Here is an 18,211-nt window from a genome sequence, read left to right as displayed (position 1 = left end):
CAGCAGGATGGAGGATCTCAAGGAGAATCTGGGAACTTTGGATTGACGCCCGGGGATAGCGCGCGCTCGGCCTGAACCTCATCGGGGTTTCTCGTGGATTTATATATTTGGATGTTGTCTGTTCCCCCTTTTCCCCTTTTTCTTCTAGGCAGTGGGAATTTACACTTGGCTTACAACTCTGATTATTGGTGGCGAGCAAAATGCCGTTCGCCAAAAGGATTGTGGAGCCGCAGCTTCTGTGCAGGCACCAGATCCCCAACGATGAAGGTCTGCTTTTCGAGGACCTGTGTGCCATCAGTAACGTGGTTCTGTCCCGGACCTTGCGACAGCTGTCCGACCTGGCCCGGCACGCCTGCTCCTTATTTCAGGAGCTGGAAAACGACATCATCAGCACCAACCAGCGGGTCTGGGTCCTCCAGAACAAAATAGGCCAGATCCAGCAGACTGCCAGTGCCCTAGACCCGAAAAAGGAGGCAGTGCGTAAGTAGACCACCACAAGTGAATGTAACCCCTTTAAAAAAAAAGAAATCCCCTCATGATTTACACCTGAGCGATGTGAGATTTTATTCATTCATACCTCACATACATGTGTGCCTTCATGCTTCGAAGGGCGCCCACCTCTAAATTATTTTTACCCAGCTGCACGCACGCACGTAAACCCGCACGCGGCCGCGCTCTCATCCCCCCCCCCCCAATTGAAATGTGTCACACGGTTTGCATTCGCACATTTGAGCATCCAGCAGCATCGAGACGCGTTTTCACAGCGCAGGATGTGTTGACTGCTCATTCATTTGGCGGTCCAGACTCGGATGTGTGTGCGTGTGTGTGTGTGTGTGTGTCCGTCGAACGGGGGGGGGTGGGGGTGGGGGGAGTCGGTGTGTGTGGAGCGGAGGGGCGTGTGTTGCCGCTGCATTGGCTCAGCATCGCAGTCTCGTTACTGCGGGTAGCGCACACCTGAAGCATGTTCCGGCGGTGCTTTCGGGGCCATAAAAGGGGCCGAATCGTTCATTAAAATGTGAACATTTCAAAATAAGGGTCGAGTGCGTGTTAAAAGGCTTTCGAGATGTGTGTGCGCGCGTGTCTGTGTTGGGGTTTTCACAGGCGACTCCCCGTGCGCCAAACCCACCCTTTCCACATGCAGCGGCACCATCACAGCATCAATAATGAATCCAGATGTCCGTGTTGCGGGGTAAATATGAACTGGTCATGCCTACATGTTCAGGTGTCGCTCAAATTGCAGTGCACGCGCCTGTGGTCAGATCAGAACATTTATAAGAAGCAAAAAAAAAAGCCAGGCTGGCATCAATGAGAGTCTGCAATTGAATGTAACAGCGAGTTCTGTTCAGCAGCTTCATATTATTTATGTCCTCTGCAGTCCCTTCAGAATAAAGCTTCTGATTTCACACGATCTCTTTCGTGATTGTCTTCCTTTTCCGAGCGTTTAAATCATCCCTGCTGTAGATTTGTTATAATCTGGGACAATCAAAGAGCATTTTGGGGCCTAAAGCAACTGTCGGCTCATGAACTCCCGCTTTACACCCCCCACACCCCCCAACCCCCAACAACACACGGATACACATATCGGAGCATATGTGGCAGCGAGGATGTCTTTATTACATAAAACTGTGTACTGCTCTGTTTACTCTTGTTTGCTGTGGATGTGGATGAATGGAGCTGTGATGCTGAAGACTACACGGTGGTCTCTTGGAATTAAACAGTGTGAGAAAGATTGTTTGCATTTTGTCCAGCAGACAGGGGCAGACATTTGAATTTCATGTGCTCTCTCCACATAAGCTGTAGTCTATGCTGATTTTTCACTTCAAACCCGCCAGCGACGTAAATCCCAGAAACCCCACCTGTGTGTTACACCTGTTGTGCTCAGAAAAACACTCAAGTATCGATCGCTGGGAGTGGATTGTGCTTCCCTGCAGCCAGGCAGGACATGCGAGATGTGTATCACTTGGCACATGCTTTTCCGGGGAGTTTCGTGACTCTCAAATCTAAGAGTGGTGAGTGCATGCAATCAATTAAGACTCCTCTTTCGAGTGAGCGGTTTACTCCGGGCCAGAAGTTCACAACCTGCGAGTCAGGATTACAAGAGCTTGTGGGATACATTTAGACGGTTTCCCAAAAATCCTAATTGTGATGCATCAAATTCTGTTTATTTTCTAGCATTTGTTCCCCCATCTCTGCCTCTTTCATGTGAAATGCTGCCTTTTTTTCTGCCAGGTCCATTGATATCATTCCAATGAACATTCAGAGACGTTTAGAAATCATCATGTACACCGAGATTTGGGGTTGCCTTTGTGAAAGTTCACATTTTCTTGTGAAAAGGTGGTGAATTGTGTAGTTTTAAAATCAAAAAGGTGGTCTCATGGGGCGCTGGTGTAGCTCAGGTGGTAGAGCCGGCGCAGGGTGCAGGTTCGACTCCTGGTCTGCCGGTCATATTGGTGCGCGTCATCCCCCACTCCCTCCTCCCCACATTTCCTGTCTCTCTTCAGCCGTCCTTCCAAATAACCTAAAAAAAACAAAAGTGGTCTTATATCGTACCGTTAGACGTGTCAACCTTCGGCTAAATCAATGCTTTGTTGGCCGACTTGGGCAGTCAAAGAAACGCAGTCCAAAGTCTCTCAACACGCCAGCCAGCATGCAGCCTAAATAATTGAAGAGTACTCTGGAGAGCTAGCTTAACACTAATGCTAAAAAAAAAATAGCACAAACCCCCTTTAAAAATAGGAAGTCTATGTCCTTAATGCAACCGGCTTCATAATCTCCTCCTCTTTCCCTTTCGAGTTTTTTAAATGCATACAAGAGCCAGCGTGATACTGCAAAAGCTTAGCAAAGCAGATGGATAATGTAATGACATGTCTCTCTTGCATGTGTTTTTTTTCTATTTATATCGTAGCAGCACCATTTGACCAAAATCCATCAACCAGTCTGACATTTCTCAGAATGGATCATCTGACGCCGAATTTATGGAGACCCAACTCTCACGATAACCTAGGGAAGTCTACAGGCTCCTTTAGAGACATTCTACCAATCGTAGCAATCGTCAATGAAGATCTTCATTCATCCTTCTTCTCTGTTTTGGTCATTATGTGTTTCATTCAACACATTTTAGAGGGGAAAAACTGAGACTGAGAAAACTCTCTCTGGCTGTCTAGACTTTGACTTGGTTGCAGGGAGAGTTTGAGTCCTCTGTAGACCAACACTCATACTTGGATGCCCACCAAAGTTCTGCTATTTTTATTCCGCTTTCAAAAGGGCTATTATCTTCTGTCTGACTCAAATGGCAGCGATAACCCCGAGGAGCCGAATATCAGTGTGTGTACTCGCAGGCTGATACTGCACGTCAGTGACGACAGAGTTTCCTCACTTCATTGAGGAGTGTATCAGGATTCACGGCAGTCAATATGCAGCTAAAGCGGATTGATCCTGAGCGTGGCAGCAGGCCGCTCAGATGGTGCTGAGACAGTTTGAGTCTGTCGGGTTCACCGAGAAACAATGTGTTGTGTTTGAGTTATTAAAACTTTCATACAGTCTGTTTTAGGAGTCATCTGTTGGCAGCAGTTCTGTTAGCAGGAGTAAATATTCGTTGACACTTGGAGGTAACTGTTAAGAAATACTACAGTGCAACTATCAGCTTGTTTGATGATTTGTCCTTTTATCTGTTCGGCTCTCTTGAACTGTGAATATGCTGAAGTCCCAAACTTTCTTCCTCATACTTTTACTGTACGTTGGCCAATACAGAGTAACCCTCTAATACTACTGTGACAATATACCTAAAATTGGTTGTTTGTTATTGTCACACAATAATTTACCTGCTGACTTTCTGGGGGGTTAATAGGTAATGGTATTGAATCAGTGCATTGACCGGCATACTTGCTGATCCCTTATAGCACATTTTAGGAAGTATTTGGAGGCCGATACAGATACTGGTTTTGGTTTTGAATACAGGTATCGGAACATGTCGATTACAGCGGTGCAGAGAAATAGATCTAGTTCTTTCAATTTAAAGTTTTCTTTGATCATATGATACCTGACTTTGTTTGGTCTGGGCTCATACTTTGTAACCAAACTTGGGCTGTGATCCTTTATCACCAAACTAAATCAAATGTATCTCGATTGCCTTTTGACTGACTTACAAAGTTTGGTATTGTGTCCAGCAAGGAATGTTGATTGTAGCCCAGGCTGCCATCTTTTGGGCATCTAGCTAGCATTAATATTGGGGGGGCTGAAGGTAGCAAAGGTCTGGCATTTCTGCTTTGATGACAATGATGATACATTGCCCCAAAAAATAGCTGCAGAGGGGTTTGCTTCTGCCGACTATTTGTTTCAGCTCTTATGTTCTTACGGACTATGCACATCAAAGCTGTTAATGCTGGACCACCGTGCGACCATCACACCATGTCTTGGACTCCATCACCAGCATGAGGTGGACACTTCAACATTATCAAGATATTTTTGTAGCCATTCCTCGGATTGCTATGAAATTTGGTACAGCCATTTATCTCTTCACGAGAATAAAATGTGCAAACTATGATCTTCTGATCTTTCATTATTAGCGGCATCATTAATGGTAAATGGGCTGCTCTTACACTACATGTCACATTCACCCTTTCACACATACGTTCATACACTGATGGCAGAGGCTGCTACCTAAAGTGCCCAACTGTCAATCAGTCGTCACATTCACACACCGATGGCTGTGCCGCTGGGAGCAATCTGGGGTTCAGTGTCTTGCCAAAGGACACTTCGACATGTACTGACACGTACTTCCGATTGAAAGACGACCAACTCTACCTCTGAGCCACAGCCGCCCCAACAAGTGTGTTTGTCTCAGACTTCGGCTGAAGACCAATTATAATCTTCCCATTAACCTCAGCAGCATTTAAGCAGCAAGCTAACTAAGATGGCAAACTTCAATATCATACCTGCTTAAAGTCAGCCTGTTAGCATCCTTGTATTCTTGTTAGCATGCTGTTTTAGCATTTGGAGTTGCTAATTTTAAAGTAGATGTATATTGTATGAGGTTTCACTTATTAATGAAACTCTAAAAATATGTAACACGGTTAGAATATCAAAGTTAAGCTTGATTTGCTGCATATTTTGTGAGACTACAAGTCAAAGGCAAAGAGAGCAACAACTCGGAAATATGTCTGAATACTTTAAGTTCAGAATAACCGAAGGTGTACGTAACATCTGTAATATTTGAGCTTCACATCAGTATATGTTCAACACAAAACATGTAGGGAATTTTAAACGTGAAAATATTGGTCTGCAGCAAATATCTGGCACTGCTCTGGCAACACTGGTTCCTTCCTGGTTTGCCATTAAAGCAAATTTGACTTTGAATTTGAATTTGTGAGAGTATGGCCTGTGGCAGCGGGGGACGGCTCTATCTCACTAGTCTGCATAGTAACAAGAGAGAGAGAGAGAGAGGGAGATAGAGGGAGGCCTGCTTTAACCTTTCAGCTGAGTCAATCTCTTTCTCTCTCTGTCGCTCTCTCTCCCCGGTCATACATTTTTACTCACCGTTTTTGTAGTACAACTTGAATCATTTCTGCAGCACACGTCATATTGTTGAAACGGTTTGTCGTGGACAAAATGAGACGAGCGGAGGATGAGAGAGAGAGAGACTGAGTGCTAACATTACAGAGTGTGAGCCTCAGTGGGCTGGAAGTAAGTGTGATTCTCTGTCTCTCACTTGCAAACAAACGAAACCTTGTGCAGTCAAAGCAGAAAGAGAGGCATATTTACAAACTGAATATTGTACTGACCAAAAGGCGGAAGCTGTTTGTGGTTCAGGGATCTGATTTCAACCACATGAGGCAGGTTAGCATACACTGTCCAGCCACATCATGTCTGTCTCACACCTAACCACACACACACACGCACACACTTCACGCCAGGAGCATCAATTTTTCCGAGAATCTAATAAGTGTGATGAAGTCTGTCTCCCTCTTCAATGTCTTTGCCTCCATCTTTGCATTTCTGTGTCCATTCTCCTCCTCCTCCTCCTCCTCCTCCTCTCCATCCATACCTCTTCCCTCACTGCCCTACTTTCCCCATCATCATCAGCATGGAGAGACTTCTGCCTCTCGACAGCATATTTAATGTTTAATGCACTTTGATTTCCACCCAGACACTTACAAGCCTGAGAGGAGAGGAGAGGAGGAAGAAAGTTTTACAAGAGCGTGAAAGGGAGAGACGGAGGAGGATAAGGGGAGGTTATGGTATAGTGATTGTGATGTGAAAGGAGAGGAAACATGGAAAATATGACAATGGTAAAATAACATATAAGGAAGATTGTAGTAGAAAATACAGACATGGATATTAAAGAACACCCACTTTTAGTCTGAACATGCTCAGCATATATAATTGTGGTTATAGCTAAATGCTAATGTCAGCAAGCTAAAATTCAAAATATTCCCAATTGGTGCTTAAAGGACCGGTATGTCGGATTAAGAGGGAAGTAATGGAGTATTATAGTATTTTTCCATTAGTGCATGATTATCAGAATATAAGAATTGTTGTGTTTTTGTTACCTTGGAATGAGCCCTTTATATCTACACAGTCTTTTCCATGTAGTGCGCCATGTTGCTCCGCCATGTTTCACACCGGCTCTAGAGAGGGACTGAAGCATTTGTAATCAAATTTCATAGCTACTGTTGCTTCCTCTAAGCACTTTGAAGGGTAGTGTGCAAGCACTCTCGGAACCCACTGGCTATCTTCTCCTGACGATATGGCCTCTGGGAGTGACGGCAAACTTTCCGGGCATTCCAGTGTAGCCAGCGGCTTCCTGGAATTTTTTTCAGTCCAATTACTTGAGAAGCACCAGTGAGATCAGATCAAAAGAGAAGTGAAATTTGCCACCGTAGATTCGCTGCAAAATAAACACTGCCATTTTGTTTGTTCATTATATCCCCCTTAGTAGCGCCTGTTCATCTGTTACTGGTGAGTCGCGGTTTCACTGTAAATAGTAAGTTACACAGAGGCTGCACTTAAGTGGTATGAACCCAAGAAAGAAACAGATGTTCTGGTGAGTTACTTGCAACTAACGGGTCTTAAAGGAGCAATTCGTCCCCAAGAAAGCCGCTGTCAGTCAAAGCTGGTGTTCTCTGTAATCAATAGAAGCGATTATATTTGAAATTGACGCCATAGCTGTGGAGAAAGTTGTACAAACAGCTTGTGGTTTCGCCCATTCTATATTCCTGCAACACCCAGCATGCATTGGGCCCCTCCCTCTGAAAGGAACGGCCCAGCGAGAGATGCTGGAGTGAAATACTACAGTTTTTGCTGCAGGCGATGGCTCAGAGCGGTACAGAATCAGAAATACGACAATAATACCAGTGGATTGTCTGAAAAAACTTCAGGTCTGCAGTCTACATTTCAAACCTGACGATTTTGAACAAGACATGACATAGTAGGCGGGCGTCCTAGATTGAGGAAGTGTAGTTTACTAAGCTCCCTGGCCTCCACCAGATGACAAGTTTTATGTAGTCTTGCAGAGGTTTTCCAGGGCCCATTGGAGAAGCGGATAGCGTCCTCCAAAGGCACAGAGCCAAATTGCTTTTTTTCCCCTACCATAATGGCATCAGCTCCCCATAATAGCATGATAGGAACAAGGTTGAAAATCGGCAAACTGGCCCTTTAAGTTTGCAGAGAAACTACATTGCAAACTACAAATTAAAGGCTGTGGACAGCCAAAAAATTCTTTGCTGTGTCCCTGCTTAAGTCCTCTTTGTGCAGCCCACTGTACAGGTTGATTCATGTTTTTCTTCATAACCCCGCCCAGTTGGTAGCACCTGCTTGGAGCCATGCAAAAAAGTTTAAGACGTATTCATGAGGGGGGTTAAGGGATAATTATGTATGCGCTACAGGGGTTTTTTTTTGTTGTAATACTGAGAGTGGCCAATTGGAGTTGAGTTGCTCTTTTAACCATGCCATTGACACCCAACAGTCACCACAGGAGCCTTCGAGTCGCACCAATAGTGCGCCTTAAACATTAAGCTCAAAAAGGTCTATCCTCTTGAGAGCATGATTATTCCATACAACCATCAAGTCAATATGGTGATTAGATTTTCCATCTTAGGTTGTGGCCTAAGAAAATGTTTCTAGAGGATTTAACCCACACCCAATTGTGATGTAGTGGCCAACACCGAACTGCGAGATCATGTGATTAACACTTTCAAAATGACTCTTTCTGTTTTCGTAATTAGGACTGCTCGGCCAAAAATATAGTTAAAGAGACCATTGATTCACGCGGGCGGTCGGCCAATCAGTGCCGCAGAAAGACACTGATCTGTGTGTGCACTGGGTGAGCAGCTTCAAGTGAAATGAACAGGCCGCCTATTTTAATGTTTAATACATGCACGGAAGTATTTAAGCAGGAAAGGCTCATCCCTGGGTGAGGATGAATGTCCTGATTTAAAGATGAAGAGGGCGAGGGCAGTGGATTAAGTGTTTTTTTGTATGTTATTACAGCATGTTTAAGAAGTGTAGAGTTCATGTTCATGTTTGTGTGTGTGACGGAGGAAAGAAAGGAATAAAGAGAGAAAGAGATGAACGCATATGGTCCGCATATGTCCATTTATGTTACAGTGAAAACATGTGGGCATGACATGTGAGGAGGTCACGACAGGGATGTGATGACATTATGTGTGCGGTGATGTAAACTTACACTGTCACACACTTTGTTGTTCTTACGAGCACAAGACAACAAAGCACCCAGCTTGACATTCACACACATCATCACACACACACACACGCAGTATATTTTATTCAGCTCCTCAGAGTCTCTTATGTCATGGAGAGTAAAAATCATCATTGCACTTCTTCTCTACTCATGGCCCAATTACCTGCATGCTAATTTAGGCTAAAGTGATTCCTCTGCCTTGTATACAGTTGCACACACACACACAAAGTTGACAGACGTCAGCGCCTTCACACATCTGCAGGTAGACACAACTCACACAGACATCAACACATGCACACACACACACACACACACACACACACACACACACGCACTCGAGGGCATCTCATGCACACACAACCCGATGAACCCTGCAGAGCTTTCCTTTCTGTCTCTCATGTTTTGATTTGAAATTCTGCTTTAAGTGCTCCTGTCTCTGTTGCCGTTGCAGCGTGCAATAAAACATGCATGCAGAACTTCTTGGTGTGTACATCACAGCACTCGCCCCGGCTGGATGGATGGTGCGCTCGCCTCTGGCTCTTTAATGTTGTTGTAGTTCGGCTGGAGCCGAGCAATAACGCCAAAAAGAAACAAAAGTACTGAACTAAAGTTTGGCTCAGATCATCAAGGCTGTATAAAGCACAGACTAAAGCTAATCATTCTCACAGCTGCTGCTATAATACACTAATATGTCGATAGAGGAACAGGTTTTAACCACCTTATGCTAAGCTAAGCTAGCGTTAAACACTAAGATAGGCACCGAGAGCCTCGTAGCATTACTCTTCCATTCTTGGTAAAACTTGACACTTAAGCTCAGAGTGTTTCTCCTTTCAGTGTGTCCGTGTGTGTGTGTGTGTATCCAATATGTCTGTCCATGCATAAACGCCCCGTTGATGTGTGTGTGCACATTTGTGTGTCAGCCTCCTGTGACATGCTAAACTGAACTGTCCTGAACGGCTGTCATGTCTGTCTGGAGACCCCATCATCATCACCATTCCCCCAAAAACCTCTGACAGATGGCTGGGGACCAAAAAATGCTCATACTCAGCATCTCTCTGGGTCAGTGTGTGTGTGTGTGTGTGTGTGTGTGTGTGTGTGTGTGTGTGTGTGTGTGTGTCCGTCAGTGTCTGCAGACTGAGTGGACATCTCTGTAATCTAGTGACTCCAGGACATAGCACAGTGTTCAGTGCTGTATTTCCACAGGCATCAATGAGTAACTGTGTTCCTTGTGTAGTGTTACGTAACAATAGACTTCAATGGACTTTGAAGTCACTGCAGCCAGAAGACGCTGTAAGAAGGACACAGATGTCACTGCTTCTTTATGAAATCTCACATTAATAGAGTCACTAATTGTTTGCAACAAACACCACCAACAGTGTTTTGTGTAAACAGCGTGATGAGGTCATTTATTGGCTGCAAACTTTGCTCTACATTGACAGAGTGAAACTGCATGTTAGTATGACTACTTACGAGGATCATTTATTATAAATTGAGCTGAAGCAAACAGTCACAGGAAAGATATTTGAAACTATACAAACCTTTTTACATCATTGTAAACAGAATATGGTGTCTTACTACGGTGTCTTATATTTTATATATTTTAACTACGAATTAAAATGGCTGAAATTAGCTGTTTTAGACGGAGGAGGAAAAGAGGAACAGCTCCAGGGGGATGGGTGTGCCAGCAACTCCAATAAGGGGCGGGTTTAAGGATCCAGGGGGCGTGTTCAACCTATAGAAATGGTTTATCCTAAACTTAATAGACGAGACCTAAGGCCCTGATCTAAGATAGAACATATTGCAGGTTGCGCAAAGTTAGGTGCATCGGACTGTCTATTTTGGTGACACCTTTGATTTGAAAAAGGAGCAGCTTGCTGCTCTGATTTCCCTGTTGCCACCACAGAATCGCCTGCTCTTAAACACCTTGCCAAAATCTCAACTATGGGACAAATTTGCCTCCAGGCCGTCCCACATAATGTTAGCTAAGGTTGTTAAAATCATATAACTCCAGATATCCAGCAACAGCCAGCACTTGTTTGCCCTGCATGATTTCTGTTCCCAAGCTATTGTAAACCCTCACAGAACGCCCGCCTCTGATTTTATCTGCTTGGACAATGGGAAAATAACAATGATGATGTTTCGTATTTAAAGTTATTTTCAACCCCACGGGCGTTCAGAGCATTGGTGCAAAAATGCGACAGGCGTCTAAAATGCATGGAGCAAATAGACAGTATATACTGTATGTGTTGTACAACTGGAGGAGCTTTAAAACTATATCCAGCAGAGGCCATACTGTTGATCTGAATGCACGTTGGTGCAGTGGTTAGCGCTGTTGCCTCACAGCTAGAAGGTTCCTAGTTCGAACCCTGGTTTGGACGGAGCGGGCGTTTCTGTGTGGAGTTTGAATGTTCTCCGCCGGCTTCCTCCCACAGTCCAAACACATGCTCGCTAGGTTCATTGGTGACTCTAAATTGCCTGTAGGTGTGAGTGTGAGCGTGAAAGGTTGTCTGTCTCTAAGTGTCAGCCCTGTGATTGACTGGCGATCAGTCCAGAGTGTACCCCGCCTCTCGCCCAATGACAGCTGAACAGGATAAGTGGTTTAGATAATGGATGGATGGATATTTCTGCGCATTTATTTCAGTCATCTTTTAAACCTTTTTCTGTATAATAACGACACTATGGTTGAATTGAACTGTGATTCATAGAGTATTTTAAAGGGCCAAACTTTTACAGTAGCAACATAACGTAGACAGACAGTCTCTCTCATTCTCTCTCTCTCTCTCTCTCAGAGATTTCCTCTCAGCATCACAACAAAGTCCCACGCAGAGGCTCTCACAGACGGCCGTGTTTGTACTTCGCAGGGGTGCTGCTGGCAGAGAGCAGTCGTGTTAAAACAGACAGAGATAAAAAGAGAGACTGAAGAAAATATGAATATGTGGAAAAATGGAGTTCCTGATGAGCGAGCACAAAAGAAGGACCATTTTTTTTTGTTAATCTTAACATAAGTCGCACAGATTTCACAGAGATATTATAAGAATTCTTAAACCAAGTCATTTTTAAGCGCTCCTTGAACTTAAGCCTGATTATCTCTGTGTGCCACATTAGTTAAACTCACATCTACTGGAACTTGAACCCACAGGTTTTTGGAGACGTGATTATTTCTCCATTGGATCAGCCGGACTCTTAATACTACCCTATAGCTGGAGTGACCCGAGCTGTCAGTCTGGTATTAGCAGATGACAAAAATAGGATGGGAAGCCAATTATATCAATAATGTTGTGACCATGTGCTTGGGCAGGGTTCAGAATATGCACAGCAGAGATTATGAGTATCAAGTGGAGGATTTAGGAGCAAAGCATGAACAGTTGAGATGGTTTTCGAGAGAAGAGCTTCTGGATGGACTTAGTAAACTATCAGCATAAGATGGAAACAGATGGAGTCAGAAAAAAAAGCTTAGGAGAGGTTGTCTGCTGCTTGTTTTAAGGACTGAGCTGTTCTTAAGGAGTTCCTTCGTAACAGATTGTCTTTGTAAGAACCTTAGCACGCCGCAAAGAAGAGCCAGGCTAATTGGACTACAAGCAACCCCTGCCTGGAAGAAGCCAACATGCTCACGACGCTGCGCAGGCATGCTTGTGAGAAACAGAGCACACTGCATTACAGCTTTTAACAACATGAAAATACGAACATGCATTGTAGATTAATTTTAAGCATGTTTTTTACAAATTAGAAACAAATCTGTGCTCATTAAAGAAACTTGCGATTGGTTGAATTCCACGGCTGATACAGTATTAAGGCGAGGTAAATTAATCCAATTTCACAGCGGGCTGGTGAGAGGTGAGGACAGCCGAGCCAAGGCTGCACTAATTAGCCATATATCTGTCACTATCAATTGTATCAGTGGGCCAACCAAAGCCAACCACTTTCTTCTGCATCACATACAAACACATGCATATACTGTACACACAATTACTATTTTCCTTTACAGACAGGCACTCCCCTTTTTTTTTAGGATCCTCTGATATCATGAGTCAGACAAAGGCTGCAGTAGGAAGTGGCACTGTAAGCGTAAGAGTGTGAGCATGTCGTGTGTGCAGGCTATGCACGAGTGTTGTATGTACTAGCCTATGTCCTGCTTTGTGAGTGCACTAATGTACCTCTGGATGACAGGCCGGAGATGCGTTAGCTAAACGCTGCAGGCTAGCACAGCTGTTAGAGAGGAGAGAAGAGGAGGGGTGAGGAGAGGTGAGGTGAGGATTTAAGGGGGAAAATTACTGACTGAAAGACGTTGTTGAGCTGTACAGCAGCAAGACAGATATGCTAACACCTCTGTATGTTTTAATTTGGGCCAAGAGGTGAATTGAGCTAAATCCTAGAGCTAACATGCCTACTATATGACAAGGTTTACATGCTAATCTTTAGCTGGTTTCGTGTTCACAATCTTAGCACAGCATTAGCATGCTAACACTTGCTAATTAGCACTAAAATAGTAGTTGTTATTAAAATTAATCCTGAGCAGAACACGAATGCTTGAACCAAATTTAGCGGTGAATTATTGATTAGTTGAACTGCTGAGAAATTTAGCTTGAAATGCCAAAGCCATTAACCATTTTCACACAGCAGCCATTTTCCTCTGATGTCATGCTCGGGGTGAAGCTCAAACGCTGTTAAAATGTTGTACAGCTGTGTTCCAGGTTGCTGTTTTGAGTGTCTGACAAATCATTGAAATGTCTTTGCTGCTCAGAGGAACATAAGACCACATTAAAAGTCACAACAACTTATCTGATAACCGATTAGCTACAGTCACATAACAGCTAATGACAGCATTCAGCTACCTACTAGCTTATGTTTCCGTTAGCTAGGTAGAGGCTGAAAGCTTATACTACTATTTGGTAGTGTTACACAATGCAATGTGAAAAGCATTTTATGAGAAAATTCAGTAAGCTAGCACTTTACCTGCTAGCCAATTTAATGTTAGCTAGGTGTTGGTTAAGTGCTAACGTAATGTATTTGTAGTTTTACTTTGAAACATGGCTCCAAGTCCCTCCAGATTTTTCCGTTTTCTTTAATAAGAAGTTGGGAAAGGATAATGATTATCAGATACGCTACTTTTATACAATTTACAGCCTGAAACCTAGCAGTAAGACAAAGTACTGGAGCTTCCCACCCTGAGCCTGATGTCAGAGGAAAATGGACGCTGTGTGAATATGGTGAAATGGGCTTCATCATATGGGCACTGTTAATATCCATACCAACAGTTGTTGAAATACTTACGAAAGTTGCAGGTCAACCATCAGGCTGCACTGGCAACAAAATATAAGAGCTAACTGGCTCCAGCCCCCTGCAACCCGTTATGAATAAGTAGCTACAGGATGGACAGATAGATATATCGGAGGTAAGGATTGGAGCGGAAAGAGTTATTTATATAATATGATACAGCACTAATACTCCAGATTCAACTTGTAAAATAATTACAGTGTCCTGACAGAATCTGCTCCCATTCTACCATCTGGTAATTATCACCACACAGTCAAATAATTACAGTACCAAGAAATTACAATTAACCAATTGTGTGACTTACTGGGGACTCCCAGCACTCTAGTGTGTGTGTGTGTGCGTGTGTGTTAACCAGCAGATTACTCCACCGAGGCCAAGTCCCTACAGATGACATGTGATAGCAGATTAATAGTCTAACATATTAAAGTCACAATCCCTATTATTTCCCCCTGTATCAGTGCTTAATCAGTTAACATCTACCAGCTGAGGACTCGGGCTCCTCTGCGTCACCTTCAGCTGTAATCTAATATTAATCACAGCAAATCGGCATATGGTTCATTTTAATGTACAGTTGTTTTCCAGTTGAGGACATTATGTGACTTCATGTGCTGTAAAACTTTATGATTAAGGCAAAGCAAAGAGAGTTTATTTGTCGAGCACGTTTCATACTCAAAGGCCATTCAAAGTGTTGTACATTAAAAATTAATGTCTGTTCTCACATTTACAGCACAAACGTGTTAAGACAGGGCAACCAGTCAACATTAGGAGAGAAAATAAATTAAATCCCACTTTTTGAATTTCAAATGCAATATGTGCATGAAGTTGTTTTATATATAAATCAGTAAAAAACTTTAATGTAGACCATCTTTAAATGATGTCAGGGTGAGACTGTAACACAAAAAAGATACGTTTACACTCAAGTAAGTGAGAGTCGTGGACTTGTTAGAATAAAAACAATAATAAACTTTATTTCTAAAGCACAATACATGTATATACTTTATGTAAAAAATTGTTATATTTCCCATAGTACAATAAAACAAGTGTGAATACTCCAAAATATAATAAAGAAATAGTTTGACTTGACCTGGAAAATTGCTGTTTGCTTCCCTTTTCCTACTTACCCATAATGCTTCTTTAAATAGGACAATCTTAATTACGCTTCACTTTTACCACAGCAGCAACATATCAAACAACGTTTACATTTTTACGGTGTTTAATTTTTTACGCCATTGGGATGTGCCATTGTTTGTAGAGGTTTTTGTTCTGGAGGGCAGCGACAGACAGTGTAGACATATTTTCTACTTTTTATTGGACTGGGCTGGTTGTAAAACTTAGACCCTCCTTTTTGCTCGTCTACATCTAATATGTTACAGGCTATATTTCAGTAAGCTAACCCCTCCTCTGGATTGACAGGGCTGCTGTCTCTGTGTCCAGTCTGCCTCACATAGAGCTTGAACGCGTGACACACAATAACGGAGGACAGGTGACGCAGAAAACCACACTGAAGTTAATCACATTTAAAATAGGTTGAAAGTTTATTTATTAAATAATACACAGTGTCAAAATCATGTTTTTAATAAATCCATCTGCTCTAAGAATTTTACTGTTAAATGTAAAGCAAATATAAAGTTTGTATAAGTTTGCATTTTTCAAAATAGCCTGCGAATGAAACAGAAAACCTGAGCACTGTCTCTTCCTGCACTCACTGAACACAACAGGGTGGCTTTGAGGGGCCCGGCACCGCAGGACAAACTCAATAAAGCCTGTTATTAACGACAAAGTGTAAAGCTGCAACTCCTCTTTATCTCCATCTCACTTCAAAATATTTACATATATTTCATTTCTTGGATGAACGAAGCAAAGAAAAGATCTCCTCTTGGACTCTTTCGAGGCTCTGGTGAGGCTCAAATCTGGCAGCACAGACTGGATCTTTGCACATTAGAATTAAAAGCTTGTTTGCCGTATTAATAAAATATATAAAGAGTAGCACTTACAGTGATACTGACAGATTCAATCCAAGTGTCCATGGCTGGGCAAACCAGACCTCTAAGCCATGCGTGTTAAAGTGAAGCGGAGCCATATGGTTTGCAGTGGATCAGAAGCAGTGATCCTGAGGATGATACGGCCCCAGCTGAACCTTTGTGCGCCGCATTTACACCATCTGATGTTTATCGTGGTAGCGTGGTCACAGCCCTGATAGCACTGATCTCACACAATCACAGCGCTCATTATCACATATGGTAAACGGCTTATGCATGTTAATGTCGCTCTGGCATTTTGGTGCTTGTATCATGCACATTTCTGATGCTCTGAGAGGAATTTAAGGACATTTCAGACTCAGGAAAACAAAAACAATAAAGTCTAGATGAGCGACGTTCTGCGTGTTTATCAAACTTTCATAGGTTAGTCTCTTTGTCTTTGTGCTGCCTCTTGTTTCACAGTCTGAGCTCTCTTACAACAGGAGGCCAGAGGCTTCCTTCTCTGTACACAGATGTATAAAAGATAGCGCACAAACACAGTCAAACATCTACACGCATGCATGCACGCTCACACAAACCGACAATGACACACTCAGACAAACACACAGATGCACAAAACCGTGACCAACACTTGGATGTCCCACAGAAACTGGCCCTCCTCTCATCCCCGGGATAAAAGGGGAGATAATGCATTATACATTTTCTCCTCTCTTCAGCTGCTCATTATAGTACAGTCAGAGCCTCTGCCTGAAAACAGGTCGTTTCTAATGAGACGGAGCTCGCTTCATAACCCCGTCGCCTTCATTCAAGTGCAACTCTCAAATCTTTTTTGGGTGTATTTGGTACAGAGGCCACTGATGTTCAGTCACGATGATCAAATGTTAATTTCAGTTGTTTGGGTTCATTTTGCTTCGTAATTTCAGATTAATATTTGTAAACTGTGCTCATTATTTTTCACCACATTATAGTGGAGTCTACAGGCTGTCAGGATCTCTTCCTCACTGCATGAAACGCACTGATGATGAGGTGAATTCAGGTAAAGGCCATTAATCCTCACTGATATATTACAGTAAGTCTTCCCCCGTCAGCACAGATGCTGATAAAGAGAAGTTGATGGATAAGTGAGGGATTTTTAAACTTCAGGATTATTGAAATTAACTTTTGCAAAAGGACTGCGGCTCAGTATGAGAGATGTATCATTTAGATTAACCAGAAACCATCATGACTTTTAGAGTCTTTCACAGAACTCAAGAACACGTTTTTCATCGGTATGACTGAGTGCAGTTACTCTAAGTGTTGTACTCTACTCTTTCTTTTATGCAACTTTATTCTTCAGCTCCACCTTATCCTTCCTTACATTATCTATACCACTTACCTGGAGCCTATCCCAGCTGTCATTGGGCGAGAGGGAGAGGCGGGGTACTCCCTGGACTGATCGTCATCAATCACAGGGCTGACACACAGAGACAGACCGTGCAGGCAGCTCCACCTTATCTCAGGGGCAAATATTGTCCACTGCATTCGCCTGACATACTGTAGTTAGTAAATTTTCAGATAATAATTCTTCCTAAACTCTCCTTAATATCATACATATCTCCAAATAAACTGAGTAAGTAAACTATTTAATACACCAATTGGATTATCTGCAAAATGTCAAAAAGAACAAAGAAAAAAGGGCTGTTCTGTGAGCTCATGAAAACATTTTGTTTTTATTGAATGATCTTATAGAAACAGATGTATTGTGTAGGTTAAACTACTAACCAGTGTACAAAGTAGCAACAATCAGCATACATGTAAACAACTCGCCTGCAAAGTGTCTTTATCAACTAATTTAAGAGTTTTGATAAAGCTGAGAATTTCCTCTTCATCATGGGGGATGTCCCTACAAATGTTCACAGTAACAGGGACTTATTAGCTCCTGAGTTATACATCTGATTTCTATTGTCAACAGTGTTTGAAGAATCTTGATTTTACTTCGAGGTGTGAATGTGGGTTTAATGTTTTTGAAAAGTTAAATTTATAATCTTGAAGATCTCAGTTTTGTTCTCTTTGGTGGCACTTATGGTGTTAAATGGTAATTGCGGGAGCACACTTCCCAGATATCCAGACAGTGCTGCATGTGTGACGTTCACAGTTGGCTCCGGTTGTAACTCTTGATTTTCCTCACTGACGGTCGCTTTCCTTTTCAGACTGTTTGCTTCATCTTTTTTAATCCTTTATAGGCCTTCCTGTTTGCTGTTTACCAAGCCACAGTAAAAGA

At 42.8% G+C, this 18,211-nt stretch overlaps 1 protein-coding gene across 1 annotated transcript in view; it reads left to right on the top strand.

Annotated features, from left to right (window-relative positions):
- Positions 1 to 200: 200 nt before the first annotated feature.
- Positions 201 to 18,211, top strand: part of nhsb (Nance-Horan syndrome b (congenital cataracts and dental anomalies)) — a 54,492-nt gene continuing 36,481 nt past the window's right edge. The window contains exon 1 of the mRNA XM_069660661.1: positions 201 to 480. Within this exon, the coding sequence (XP_069516762.1) occupies positions 201 to 480 (280 nt within the window). The remainder of the gene's footprint in view (positions 481 to 18,211) is intronic.

Source organism: Semicossyphus pulcher, unplaced genomic scaffold (genome assembly GCF_022749685.1).
Source record: "Semicossyphus pulcher isolate SPU_LCO1_2020_fin unplaced genomic scaffold, fSemPul1.0.p SCAF_1, whole genome shotgun sequence".
In the NCBI taxonomy this organism is placed as follows: domain Eukaryota; kingdom Metazoa; phylum Chordata; class Actinopteri; order Labriformes; family Labridae; genus Semicossyphus; species Semicossyphus pulcher.
This window is presented reverse-complemented; position numbering and strand designations above follow the sequence as displayed.